This window comes from Hyperolius riggenbachi, chromosome 6 (assembly GCF_040937935.1).
Source record: "Hyperolius riggenbachi isolate aHypRig1 chromosome 6, aHypRig1.pri, whole genome shotgun sequence".
NCBI lineage: Eukaryota > Metazoa > Chordata > Amphibia > Anura > Hyperoliidae > Hyperolius > Hyperolius riggenbachi.
Window position 1 is genome coordinate 315,823,211 of NC_090651.1, and position 15,051 is coordinate 315,838,261.

The 15,051-nt window shown below is 43.7% G+C and overlaps 1 protein-coding gene across 4 annotated transcripts in view; it reads right to left on the reverse strand.

The window, feature by feature from the left end:
- Positions 1-3,345: 3,345 nt before the first annotated feature.
- Positions 3,346-15,051, reverse strand: part of AP2A1 (adaptor related protein complex 2 subunit alpha 1) — a 135,031-nt gene continuing 123,325 nt past the window's right edge. For all 4 annotated transcript variants that reach the window (XM_068241336.1, XM_068241334.1, XM_068241335.1 and 1 more), the window contains 5 exons: positions 11,727-11,849; positions 11,527-11,643; positions 10,667-10,736; positions 9,382-9,516; positions 3,346-7,803 (listed from right to left, as the gene is read on the reverse strand). In XM_068241336.1, coding sequence (XP_068097437.1) covers positions 7,726-7,803; positions 9,382-9,516; positions 10,667-10,736; positions 11,527-11,643; positions 11,727-11,849 — 523 coding nt within the window. In that variant the 3' untranslated portion in view covers positions 3,346-7,725. The remainder of the gene's footprint in view (positions 7,804-9,381; positions 9,517-10,666; positions 10,737-11,526; positions 11,644-11,726; positions 11,850-15,051) is intronic.

The window sequence follows — 15,051 nt, forward strand, 5'->3', positions numbered from 1 at the left end:
TCGGTCTGTTGGAAGGGTGGTGAGTATGTCTCCCCCCATTTTAATTCTTATAATTGTTTTTACTCTTTTTGGCGCCTCTGGTACTTATCCTTAACACATTGCGATCCACCTATGGTGGCAAGGATTCTTCCTAAAATTTCTTTCTACAGAGAGCGACATCTTATACCTGAGTGGGGTCAGGTCCTAATTCTCCCCACCGGCATATGGAGTGGTTGCCTAGGGGCAACCCACGTTTGTGAGTATAAACTCGTTTTATTTCATTTTGTCCTGTTTCTTTGACATACTGCACCATTTGGGCTCTCGGTCTTTTGTTTTTGTTTCCGAAGTGATCAATAAGATAGCATTGCAATCTTCAACCTATTTATTTCCAGCTGGGGCCACCACAGTGTAGGGCAGTAGAAAGTGGGCATTGTGTGCACTAAGCCTACACAATCAGGGGGGGGGGGGGGGATGGGCATCTGGAGAGACTTACTACTTCATATGGATGTCAGAGTGGCTGCATGTCTGCATGAGCTGTACTATATCATATGCCAAACAGTTCTGCCAAGCACTTATATGGGCATGGTCAGCAGGGAAGAAATAAATATATAAAAAAAGTGTGGCAATAAATCAGCGCAACATCAGTCGGCATTTACTTGCCTCCCAAACAGCATAATTAGGCAGCATGGCTCATACACAACAGCATATATACAACATGATCCCCACACAACATGGCGAGCATGTCCTCCAAAGTATGGAATGCATCATCCCCACAATTCAGAAGTATATTCGGGAGTGAGCTCTAGGCAGTGGAATGGGCAGGCGGACAAGTCTAGAGTTAGTCTGTCTGCTCATCTTCTCTCCCAGCCTGCCTCTGTCTGGCTGTAAGCCTCGTACACACTTTCAATTATTATTAACCAATTAATGATAAATTTTACCACCTTTCATGTAGTTGAGGGTTACTCAATCTGCTCATTGCATTCAATATGTGTTGAATAATATAACACGGTGGTAAAATGAGTCAGTGATTGGCCAATCATAATTTTCAAGTCTGTACCAGGCTTAAAGTATAACTGAAGCGAGAGGGATATGGAGGCTGCCATATTTATTTCATTTTAACCAATACAAGTTGCCTGGCTGCGTACAAGAGAAACAGTTGCCAGGAGACTTGGGCACAGGATACAGCCAATATACGGCTTACCCTGCTCCTGCACAAGTCCCAGCGGCGTTCATTACTATTCCCCCTCCAGGTGCACGTGGATGGTGGGAAATGATATAATTCGGCTTCCAGCTATTGCTGGCGGCTGAATTAGTTTTAAAAGTCACATCAGCACCATCTTCTGATGGCGCCGAAGTTACTCACCGAGGGCCGCTAGAGCCGTAATTACTATTCTGGTCTATGGTGGCTCCGGTTGCACCCACATCTCCTGCGCTATAATCCATGTGCTGGGACTGGCTTTCCTGCTCATTCTCTGCATCTTTTACTTTTAGCCATAGACCCTGAACAAGCATGAAGCAGATCAGGTGTTTCTGACATTATCAGATCTAATAAGATTAGCGGCATGCTTGTTTCTGGTGTGATTCAGACACTACTGCAGCCAAATAAATCAGCAGGGCTCCCAGGCAACTGGTATTGTTTAAAAGGAAGGAAATATATTTCAGCCTCCTTATTCTTCTCACTTCAGTTGTTCTCCCAAGTATGTGATGCCTACAGGCGGTTGCTGCTACTCAAGGCTCTCCGCTCTTCTTCCTCAAACTTGTCCCTCACACAGTGACATGGGCTGCTCTCTAGCAATGCAGACTGAGGTCTGGTATGGTTATCATAGTTCTGGGCTGCACTGCCTAATTCAGCAAAAATGGAATAAGGCCAGAAAGGCTGGTGTGGCCCATTTCAGTGTACAAGATAATTTCTGCTACCTTGTCTAGGGAGCAGAACTAAACCTATTAGTTTTGCGGCGTGGCTAGTGTTGCCTGCTGGGTCTCCGCACCCTTAAGCCGTAAATTCATGAGTACTTTTCAATTCATCTACCGCTAAGAATCTCCTGTGAACCAAATTACCTTCTGTAATGATGAATGGAACATAGCTGCTGTTCAACCACCCTGTACACTTTTTCTGTAGGTGATACAGATAGGCTGGCCTGCTCGATGGCCATACATAAAGTACCAACCATTAGTGATGGTCATGTCTAGGAGAACTTATGGAGAAGGTTTGTATGATCAGCTTTGCAAAGCTCCGATTTGCTGCGATTACATCCTACTTTGGTAGGATGGTTGAACTCTATGGACGTATGTCTTTTTTTCAACCCAAATAACTACCGTATATACTCGCATACAAGCCAAATTATTTACCCCAAAAAGGGCGCCAAAAGTTGGGGAGGGTCAGCTTGTATGAGAGTCTTGGTCTGTGGTGGTCCACAGCTTCCCCTCCCCGCTCCCCCCGCTATTACCTGCTCAGCCAGCGGCCGCTTCCTGTAGTCCGGGTTCCCCTCTTCATGCATACAAGTGTTTCACACTTGGGGGGGGGGGGGGGGGGGGGGGGAGCTATACTGGACACTACCTACCTATACTGGCCACTATACTAACTATACTGGGGCACTACACTAGCTATACTGGGCAGTTTACTAGCTATACTGGGGCACAACCTACCCATACTGGGTGCTATACTGGGCACTATACTAGTTATACTGGACACTACCTACCCATACTGGGCACTATACTAGCTATAATGGGACACACTGGGAGGGGGGGAATCACACGGCCTGCGCCAATCCAGCATTTCCTACGCCCGGCTTATATGGGGGTCAATCATTTTGCCCTGGTTTTTCAGGTAAAAGATGGGGGGGGGGGGGTCAGCTTATATGCGAGTATATACGGTATGTAACTATGTACTTTAGAACATGCTTATGACTAGCAAATCAGAGACTTACATATCTATCACCCAACCAAACTGATCACATGCTTCACCCTGAGTTTTCCTAGGCATAGCTATCACTACCAACCATTGTTTTATGCACACTTCATTTGATTTACCTCTCTTATAAAACAGTCCTAGCAAAAGCAGAGAATGGCCAGTGATGACTAGGGATGATCAATGAAATGAAAATATTTTCAAATTTATATGCAGCTTCAAAATGGGCCAATCAATTTAAACCTGGGTTTAAATTGATTGGTCAGTTTTCAAACTGCATATATTTGCATAAAAAAAAATGTGCGTACATTTGCATAAATGCGGAAATATTTGCAACTCATTGATTATCCCTAGTGATGACAGCCCATCCTCCCATATTGCTAAACAGCAAACCCATTATTCAATTAGTTCAACATTGATTACTTTTTATAAAATGCTCGAGACAGTGCAAACAAAACTCCATGGCTCAACCTTTTTATTCCAGGACTTTTTCTGTGGGAATGATACAGTTTATAAAATACAGATAGAAAATATGTAAGTCTAATATGATACAGAACGCACTAAGCTTCAGCAATACATCCATATGCAGCTACACACACGCACACACAAACTCTCAGACAGGAGCCCGTATAACTAGCAGTGCACTACACAACATAAGGAACAGCACCAGAAGGAACTGCACTCCAGGAACAAGGATTACCATAAAAAAAAATAAAACCCAAGTCATACAAAAATAGCAAAATAAAACGTATAGGAAAAAAAAAAAAAACAGCTTTCAAAAATAAAAGTTATGAATCCCCTTCACTAAAGCAGCTGCATTCAGTTCTGAGTTGGATTGGGACATATGCCTGAAATGTTGGAGTGACTGTACTTTGTAATTATTCCTGGCCACATATAAAGTGGGTGGAGCTAAAGGGGATGTCCATGTGGCTACAGAATGCTAGGGTGATCAGAATTCCATGACTGGGCCACTTGCTCCATTCTGCAACAGTGAAGCCATTAAAAGACAAGTAACCTTAGCCTTGGTTTCCGAAATGGCACGACATATGGTACAACTTTTTTGTTCCGTTGTGTACCTGTGAAAAATTACTGTCAACCTAGCCTAAATTTTCTAAATATTCTGCATTCAATCCTTTGGCTGGCGTTTTAGGCTTACTGGTCAGTAGATAACTTCTTCACGTTGCATAAGAACATAAAAACATAACCAGTTCGTTCTACATCTCTTCACACAACCGTCTGATATCAACCAATTTACGGATACAGACCTACCACTACACGATTGCTGATAAAGTGGCGAAGGTCCCAATCAAAATCTAGTTATTTCAGTGTAGCACACATGGCTGGGACAGTGTTTACAAATTACCATGTTAGATTTCATTGGATTTCTAGCCTGAGACTAGAGACAACGTTAGCATCCCTTTTATGAGTGGAAAAATAACCGAGGTCTCTGTCCTGCCGAGGACTAACCAAGCCTAGCTGAGCGAGTATAACTAGTTATATCGTACACTGACATGTTTGAGACTTTAAGGAAAATCCAAGCTGCTTTTCTTCTAGCAGACCACTAGATGGCAGAGTAACAGTTTCACTGGGCTGCTATGATGTGATGTCTATTTTTGGGAGTTTTAAGGATAAGAGTGCACAGCTGTATCCTTGGTGAATGTATGTACCTCTCAATCACGTATTGACATTTATATAATATTTTATATATTTATATATATCTATGTACATTGGTGGATCAACAACCCACCTCACACTCACTCACTTGCGCACACACAAAAAATCATTAACAACTGTGGCAATGACAGGTCATACACAAAGGATAATAAAACTAGTACACAACTAGTACACATGACACTGCAAGGCAAGTTTAGGAAGGAACAGCAGGGGGCGATGAGAAGCTAAATAACACTTGAGATGGAAGTTCGTTTTGAAGGCGGTGTTTGGGATTGAAAGCATAAAACAGAGAGCCATTATTTCTCTTTATAGTGTTGATCTGGTGCCTTTACACTATAAGGCACAACATGCATGCCCTTTTAGGAAGCACCAGTGGCCGTTTAAAGGGGTATGGTGGGTTATCTGACAATGTGCCAGTTAAAAAAAAAAAAAAAAAAAAAAGAGGAAGAGTTTATTAAGGATATACAGGAGCCAAACAGAACTGCTGAGCTGTCCACAGAGGAAATAAAGTGCAGTCTGCTGAAGTGATCACCAAGAAAAGCAGACAGACTGAACAGGATGCATGGGATCGGACTATGCTGTAGATTAATACCCTGACTTCAGGCATAGCTTTTGTATGCAATGTATAGAGAATTAATAAAAGCAAATGATGCATAGAAGGGCTAAGTAAAAACATTGCAAGCCAGAAACCACCTGCTGTAGCAATTCATGGATCCTCAATGACGGACCGATGCCTGGTCACACCGAGGCAGATTTACTCCCTCAATCACTTGGGCAACGCTGGGGAGGGCTGCTCTGTGGAGAGGAGGCCACGCCTCCTTGACTCCTCAGTCTATCAGGGCAGTCAGTCTTTAGTACTGTATATTGAGGAGTGACTTGAGACTGACAGAGGGGGAAGGGGAGGATGCTGAGGTGAAAAGAAGATATAAATGAGGACAGCAGGCATTTTCTGGTTTCGTTTTTTTCATACTGCCAACACAACATCCCACTTTTTGTACCCATTTCAGGTAGGCATAATTAAAGTTGAATTCTATGAAAGGCATATAAACAACCTCTGCCTGAACTCAGGCCTTGTATACTGTTGACTTTGTTGTGCTACATGTCTCTCCATAGAGAGATGCAGATTATGTTACAGCCACATGTGAGCTATGTTTTCAGATTAATGGGGGCGTCCGCACTTGCAGAAGAAAATATAAAGGCACATTTAGAATTGTGCTTCACTACATCTCGCTGAAAGTCTTTCAGATTAATATTATATTAGCAGTGTATGAATGTGAAGCACCCACAATGCACCTGCTAGTCAGAGACCATGTGACGCTTTGCATAGGTCCCATGAGGGAGAACTTGGAGCAGCATATTTCCATTTATAGCAACTAATAGGTTTTTAATCATTTGGTTTGTAAACAATCAACACTAGTAACCATTAGGCAGGAGTCGCACGTGTTGAAATAGCAGACGTTTTGCTGCAATGCTTTCCCATGGGGCCACAGCGTTTTTAGGGGCCATTTGCAATTCTGTATAGAGTTTAAAAAAAAAAATAACGCGTACTACTTTTCCACACATGGCAGGCGATTTCCGCACTGAAATTCCCTGCCTACTGTACGAAAAAACACCTGTGTTAAATCGCAGACAAACATACATATTGTGCGGAAAAAAAGGTTTACAAGAAATAGTCTGCACTTCCTGCAGAGACAAGTGCGGTCCCTCCCTCAAAGTTACCTGCAGGCTTTGAACGCAAACATAAAAGCTGAAGTTGCTAGATACCTGGCTGTAATGATGATCCCCTGCAGAACAGGTGATCTTTCCAGATCTTCAGCCAGAAGTTTATCATCTTTTAGAAACATAGGTCAGCCATGGTAAGCCTGTTTACACTTAGAACAGGTCTACCATAGTATTAAATCTGAATGTTTTCTGACACTGCTGTCATTTTTTCTCCCACCATAACCCTTTAAAGGCAAAGCCTGACGCCTGGGGAGAACAGAAGAACAGGTATAAGGAAGGAATGACTAAGGTATAAGGTCAGTGAGATCTCACTGGATCCCCTGCTTAGATATGGAATGCTTGAATGTAAAAAACAAGAGACATAACTACACCGACATACAATCAACTAGGGAGATGCGGGTTACGTCTATTCATTTAGACCCAAAGCGCTCAAGGATATAAGCCGCTCTGTACAGCATAAAGCAGCTCTATTGTCGATGGCCTCAGCAACCAGCCACGAGGAACCTCTTCTGACGTGAAACACTGGCACACAATGGACAGCTAAAAAAAAAAAAGGCCCTGTATGTATATATGGGACAAAGATTCCCTTAGAACTGTACACATGAGCTTAGCTGAAGGTAGACGTTCCGTATGCACAGCAGGCTTGGAACTTTTCACTGCAATGTATTTTATTTTAAAAGGAAGCCATTATGATATTACTAAAGTAATATCAGCCCATCCAGGCGATTTGGCTTCCCAGAACTGGCACAGCCCTGTTTCACCTGCCTTCTCCCGCTCAAAGTAACTGCATATAATGGCAGACCCAGGGTGAGAAGTGAGAAGGAAGAGGGAACGGACCCACGAGGGAAAGAGCACATGGGCAGAAAATAGTAAAGTTCAGATTACAAATGACCACTGAGATTATTTCCCCTTTGTGTATAATCCGATAGCGGGAACCTTCAGTCTGTCAATACATCCTTCCAATAAGCAGCTTTTCCCGCTGTTCAGCAAGTGATATGCGTTTGGGCCAGCATGCACCGATGACTGATCCCTTATCCACAGTACATGTGAGGCCGCATGGAGGGAGGCACCCCCATTCTCCAGAAAAAAAAAATTGGGGGGCCTCTGCTTCATGCATCCCTTTCAGGCTAGTTTAAAGTTTAAAAGTCACAGCAAAAAACGACAAAATCTAGTAGGACGACCACACATCTTACGAGAATAGTAATAGTTAGCCTTGTCTTTTTTTTGTTTTCGCTTCTGAGTCTCTCGGACTTTACCGGACGTAAACTGCACACACATTCACGCACAAAGTAAGGACAACCTGCGCGGGAGGGGGTGTGGCAGGCCCCGCCTCCGCAGTCACATGCACACAGACACACACATTTGCTCGATGCATGGTAAACCCTCCATGTAGTGTAAGTTTGCTAGTTTTCGCTGTCTGTCGCCGTCACATTCTGGTTGGCTTAAAACTGCTTCGATAAAAGCTCGCATAGGTGCTTGGAGACTGATTCTTTGCTGGTTCGCAGGGTAAGTCGGTACATCTGGAAGGAGAGTTAAAAAAAAAAAAAAAATATGAATTACTGAATATGTCGGCCTATACTTTGCGCTAGCATTTTCTGTGAAAATTGACCAGACATAGAAAGCTGTGCATAAGTTTTCATGAATTTCTTTAAAGGAAACCTGAGATGAGAAAATTTTGAAAAGAGCCTCAAAGCTCACCTGAGCTGAGAGGGATATGGAGGCTGCCATATTTATTTCCTTTAAACACTGCAGTTTGCTTGCTGAGCCCCCATCTCTAATACATTTAGCCACAGACCCTGAACAAACATGCAGATCAGATGTTTCTGACTGAAGTCTGACTGGATTAGCCACATGCTTGTTTCAGGTGTGTGATTCATACACTACTGATACCACAAATATCAGGACAGCCAGGCAACTAGTATTGTTTAAAAGGAAATAAACATGGCAGCCTCCATATCACTCTCACCTCAGGCGTACTTTAAAGCAGAGTTTACAAAAAGCCACTTGCACAGCAGTCAATGATATTGATTAAAACCTCAAAATACTTTGCCTGAACTAAAATGAGTACACCGATAAGTATTGATTTTTCTGACGTAACATTGTTTGCATGGGGAAAGCAATGAGCAAATATGTTGCCTGTATAGGTAAGTCAGGTATGTATATTTGTTTGCATTGTAAGCAAGGGGCATGTTGCTTGTCTGTGTAGGTAAACAAGAGGCATGCATTGTCTGATGGTAAACAAGAGGCATGCACCTTGTCTCGGAAGGTAAACAAGAGGCATGCAGGTTGTCTGTGTAGGTAAACAAGAGGCATGCAGGTTGTCGGTGTAGGTAAACAAGAGGCATGCATTGTCTGGAGGTAAACAAGAGGCATGCACCTTGTCTGGGAAGGTAAACAAGAGGCATGTATGTTGTCTGGAGGTAAACAAGAGGCATGTATGTTGTCTGGAGGTAAACAAGAGGCATGCACGTTGTCTGGAGGTAAACAAGAGGCATGCATTGTCTGGAGGTAAACAAGAGGCATGTACCTTGTCTGGGAAGGTAAACAAGAGGCATGCATGTTCTCTGGAGGTTACCTCCAGACAACGTGTATGCCTCTTGTTAACCTCCAGAGAACATACATGCCTCTTGTTTACCTTCCCAGACAAGGTACATGCCTCTTGTTTACCTCCAGACAATGCATGCCTCTTGTTTACCTCCAGACAATGTGCATGCCTCTTGTTTACCTTCCAAGACAAGGTGCATGCCTCTTGTTTACCTTCACAGACAACGTGCATGCCTCTTGTTTACCTCCAGACAATGTGCATGCCTCTTGTTAAACAAGAGGCATGCAGGTTGTTTGGAGGTAAACAAGAGGCATGCACGTTGTCTGGAGGTAAACAAGAGGCATGTATCTTGTCTGGAGGTAAACAAGAGGCATGCACGTTGTCTGGAGGTAAACAAGAGGCATGTATCTTGTCTGGAGGTAAACAAGAGGCATGCACGTTGTCTGGAGGTAAACAAGAGGTATGCAGGTTGTCTGAATGGGGACCTGAGAGGTAAGCATGTGGTTACACTTCCACAGAAACAGATGCACCTTTTAAGGCTACATTCGCTTACCTGAGCCTGGCTGTTGGGCTCTAGACGCAAGAGGCAGCCGACTTGAACAGTTTTAGTCTGGATGATGCCGGCACCCACAAAATTGTCTGGATTGGGGTCCACATTTTCTAAGAGTGCAGAACCAAAGCCCAGCAACTAGAAGATAAATACCCAAAGAGAAAAAAAAATCAACATATAATCAGACAATAGGAATACTAAAGTGCACTATTCCTTTTGCAGACAACAGAGACACATGAAAAGCAACAGAAAAGAAAAAGACATCTTATTCTATCCTGAGCTACAAATAATTAAATCAAAATAAATGAATTGTCCATTAGCTGAAAGCAAATTCGGTTGAAGACCAATCAGAAACAACTAATCAGATATACTTATGGTAAACATAGATTGATCCTGTACATATTGCACTGTGCACACATGTAGCCAACCAACCAAGAGGCACTTGTTCAGAAGAAAGAATAAAAAAAAGAAGCCATTGTAAGTGTGTGAACAAGATTTATGCATTTCATAAATTATAGATAAGGAAATGTGGTTTTTGGAATATAAGATGACACACCAAAAAATGGGGAGAAAAAGTCCCTGCATCGTATTTTCCAAAGACAGGAGTTCCCAACTTACGACCAGCTGATACAAACCACCGGGGAGGAGGGGCACTCCCTGTATCCTCCCCCATGTGTGGTCCTCTGGTCACCCCCCCCCCCCCCCCCCCCCTTCTGCTCCGGACCAGGTATGTAAAAACAGTTGGCGTTTAATCCATCAGCAATCACAGACCTCTCCTCTCCTGCACTTCTCCCCTAGTGTCGGCAATTAGCAGAAGCCAACACTAGAGAAAAATATGGTAGTTTTCGATGATTGGCTGCCTAAAATGCTGTCTGCGGATTGGCTTGTGTGTAGCAGGGCTTACTGGAACTCCACTCAGTAGGGTCCAGTGCCCTCTATAGGCAGAATGTGGACAGGTCACTGTGGCTACCCAATGAACTGCAATGTGCAGAGACAGAATAAATAAGAATTCCTTGCACTGTACCTCTCTCTATCTGCTGCCCCAACCGCCAAGATAAAACATGTCACATAGTAGTTCTTTATACAACAGAAATTCAAAATACAATTTACCAGTCTGTAACTATATAACTGCCAGACATTTTGGCCTGTGCAGCAAATCAGAACTATAAAATAAGAAGAGAATCAGACCTGAGAAATAAAATCAACCAGACCAGTGGTGCCTGTCCCTCCCCAGACTGAAAATCACAGCATGATGAGCGGCAGCCACCTACCTGACTAAAAGACGTACCTTTGCTTTCGTCACCTCAGAGTCCATGGCATTGTTAGCTTTAAAAATCTTCTGTGCTTCTTGTTGAGGCCTAGAAACAAATAAAGCAAAGCATAAGCTGAACACATGTGGTGATTCAAAGCAAAACTATACAGAACCTTCTTATGTTTTTCATATGCATGTGACAGAAAGAAGTTTTTAGGGTAGCCAGTTTAGTTCTGGAAAACAAAAACAAACTAGGATTCATTTATAGTGGTTCTAAAAAGGAGCCTAAAACTACTGAAAAAGCAGTGAAAGGTACAGCAGCCATAAAACGGCACTACACAACAGTGGACAAACCATTACAAGGTTTCCTTTATGCCCTTGTATGCCAAATGTACATCCAGAATCACTGTTTCTAGAAGGGCTGCGGAGTTGGTACAAAAATCATCAGACTCATCAGTTTATGAAACCTCTGACTCCAGGTTCCCAAAAATGATCCCGATTTCACCAACCATTAGTCCAATACTTACCAGGGCATATCGACCTAAACGTTTGCATACAAGAACAAGATGCCTCCTTGGATTCCCATGAGGATGAAGAGGAAGGGACAAAGCGGAAGGGAGGAGGGACACCCACCCACCATTTTTCCATTTATTATCACTAAAAATGATCAATGACATGGCAATTTTACAGGTTTGTGGCAAATAGCATGAACATTGAAACTGAGCAAAACAAAATCAATAGCTGCTAAGTTTCATGCTGCCTGTCATTTGCAATACATCTTCAATAGACTCGTAAAATTAGCCAGTCATTGACGCCCTTTATTAACTATCGTCTCCTGACTGGCCCACTGTGTCCACCAATGAATTAAGAGAAATACACACGAAGCTTTGACTTACAGGCTAAGCTGTTTCCAGCGCTGGAAGAAGTCCTGGGACGGCATCTCGGTTGCTTGGAAGAACTTGTTGATGGTGATGGGTAATTTCAGGGTGATGTTCTGTAACGTTCCTCCGTACCTAATAGAGACAGCAGCAGAGATGAACTACAGAGGCAGGGACACTAGTGAATATCACACAAGCATTCAGAAAGTGTCCAGTACCTGAATTTAATGTTGATTTGTGGAGCCTCATCAAAATCTGTCAAGCATTCAATATTTAACACTTGCTGGACCTGAGCCCCACCTTCCACCACTGGATCCACGGGTTTAGTCTGGATGTTGAGCTGTGAGATGTCCAGTTAAGGATCATAAAAGGAAGGAAGGAAAACAACCTGCAGACACTAGTATACTTTGTAATGTTAACAGAGGGCTTGCTTTTATTGTCCACACTTCTAATGACACACTCTTCTTGGTGGACATCAGTTCTCGACTCCAGACAGTGACATCTATGCTCACACTCTCAGGAGTTGATTTACTAAAGCTAGATATGCACTAGTAGATTAGAGGTATATCAGTTAACGATCGACATTCACCCTGATTTTAATCATTTACCTGGGCGATAACTTCTAGGCCGGCTTTACACCTGGCCATGTCATTGCGATACTCCACCCCCAACAGGGTCATATGCATAGTATCCCCCCCCCCCCCCACACACACACACACAATGTACATCACTGGGATTCCCAGATTTCCCATAGTAATCACGTCATTCTGCGCATGCACCCCACACCGCCGCCAAGGTATTCATATTTTCTGCGTCGCCCATCGACTTAACATGCATTCTGCCACTGCTGGGTCGCCTCAGTAGCACACTGTTGACTTTGCGGTGACTCGGTGGCTGATCGGGCACCATCGGCGGTAAGTTGGCTACACCCCATTGCCTTGCATTGTCATTGCGTTACTGTTTTCGTGCGCTGCCTGTCATCTTCTCTACATTGAACAGTACAGAGAGGCATATCAATCCATGCCATGCACTGATGAGGACCAACCAATTTGAAACAATCTGTATGCATGTTAGACAAGTGTGGCTCTGTAAAATTAGGATGCTGATGCATCATTGCATTCCAGGCAAGGCAAGTGTAAAGAGGGCCCAAACTTGTACATCTTGGACAAGATTTCAGTAGAAATCATCTCTCCTATTGTTGGAACTGGTGCAGTAGATTACAATGCAGATTTGAGAGTCTATTACTCCCCCCGCCCCATGCCCTTCACACTTTTGCTGGAGTAGATCACCTGAACAACAAACATGCCTGATCCATATTTACCGTATATCCTCGAATATAAGTTGACCTTGTGTATAAGTCAACTCCAAAATTTGACCCTCTTAAGCTGGATCTGTTTATTTACTCAAGTATAAATCTACCCATCAAACTTAATGGCCTCACTTGGGGACCAGGAGGGGTTAATGACTGCACTGCATACAGTTTTGCAGCCATTAACCCCTTCTGTCCATTAAGTGCAGCCAATAACTCCTCCAGGCCCCCAAGTGCTGCAATTATTCACTCCCCTTTCTGTAGCACAGTATTTTCTCCCCCTTTCCCTGGTAATCATTGTGGCCAGCATTATCATACCAGTGTTTTCTTGGCATTTTCTTTAACAAGACAGTGTCACTTACCACTGGGTAAATTGCGGCAAATGGGAATGTCACGAATAGTACACACATTACTCCGTGTGCTCAGTGTTGCCTATGACTCGTGTACAAGTTGACCCCTATACTAGTGTGTTAGACCTACATTACTAGACTTATAGTCGAGAATCTACAGTAATCAGTATTTTGATTAGAGGCGGCCTAGTTGTAAGGAAGTTTTGATAGATTCTCTGTTTTTATTGCATGTAACATATTAGACATACTCAGGGGCAAATCCAAGATTTTCACGGAGGGGATTCCTGAAAGGTCTACCTCAGCCACGCACAATACAGTATAATAATATGGTAGGGCATCATGTTGGGTACACAATGCAATTTCCCGTCTGTCCGAAAACGAGATAGGATCAGGAACAGTTTGTATACAGATAATAATGAGGACAGCTGACACTGGTAATGAAGGGGAAAGTGAAGCATTCACACAGTAGGGGCACAGGGCTGTGCTTATATCTGACTCAAGTTCCCCAGAGCTGTTCCATGCTCTGTACACACGTTGCTGCTCCATGCTCTGTACACATGTTGCTGCTTTGCCCAAAGTCAACTGTAGCCGGGAAAGAAAGGGGGCAGTGCTGTGAGCTGTAGGATACTTGCAGATATTCTGGTGTCTCCACTTGTGTCTTTCCCCAGACACTGCACCGGCTCTGGTCTGAGGGGGGATTCTGGGCAGTTGTAATCCCCCCCCTACGTTTGCCTATGATACTGTACAGTGTATAGCCACCAAAATGCTAGTGAACAATGACAAGCACTAGAACACACAAGCGAATCAGCAAACATTTGTCTGCAGATCCACCCCAGCCATGTCAAGACATAGCGGGGGTTGCTGAAGGGTTAGTAAATTAGCGGCTGGTAATATGAGGTTACATTTGTTCAATGTTTACTTACCGCAACTAATGCAGGCTCTTCTGGTGTTAAAGCTACGCTCTTGCTGAGGGTTCTGCATGCAGCATCATTCGTAGAAACACTTATTTCCCTTCCATTTAGTAATCCTTGGGATTGTCCGATATGACCATGTTGTGGGCTGCAAACTTTTGCTACATTATAGACAATTCGTATAAGCATCCGGTCCTGGCTTGCAGGATCACCTGTATTCTCCCCACCATAGTACATTAACCCAGAGTGTCTACAGGTCACCCACCCTGACTACTGCAGGTCGCCTCACAGCCCTCTTCCAGCATCAGCATGTAAATGTGAATCCCAATGTCTAATAAACTCTCAATATAGTTGACGTGGGGAGTGATTTAAACCATATTGACTTGCCACTTAAAGTAAACCAAACCTGCGGGATCCTAAAGATTTTATACTCATCCGGAGCTTCCTCCAGCTCCATAAATACGTGTGAGTGCGCATGCGCAGTAGCCCAGACTAATCCCGACTGAGCCTATTACCAGGGCTGATCGCGGCTGAAAAACAGACCGGGGGAGGATGCAGAGGGACTCACATGTGCTTATGGGGCTGGAGGAAGCTCCAGGTGAGTATAAAATATTTAGGATCCCGCAGCTAAACTTTAAAAAAAACATGGGGAGGTTGAAAAAAAAAAAAATAGTTACACACTCACCTAAGAAGATGAGAGATGCTGGATCTCATACAGCCTTCCTGGTTCTCTTCTCATGCCCTCGTTCCACCGCTGCCCCCCCCCCCCCCTTGTTGAAGTAATGTGACCAACTGGTTGAATCAGTCTTTGGTTCTCCTTGTGGAAGCTTCAGAAGTACTCGAGTTTACAGTTACCTCCGAAACTGAGCGAGGTCGGTACTGCACACACGCGAGTCCAGGCTTGAACATGCACACTCAGGGACGCGAGTACTTCCAAAGCCTTCTAAAGAGTCCCGAAGAAGCGGAATTTCGA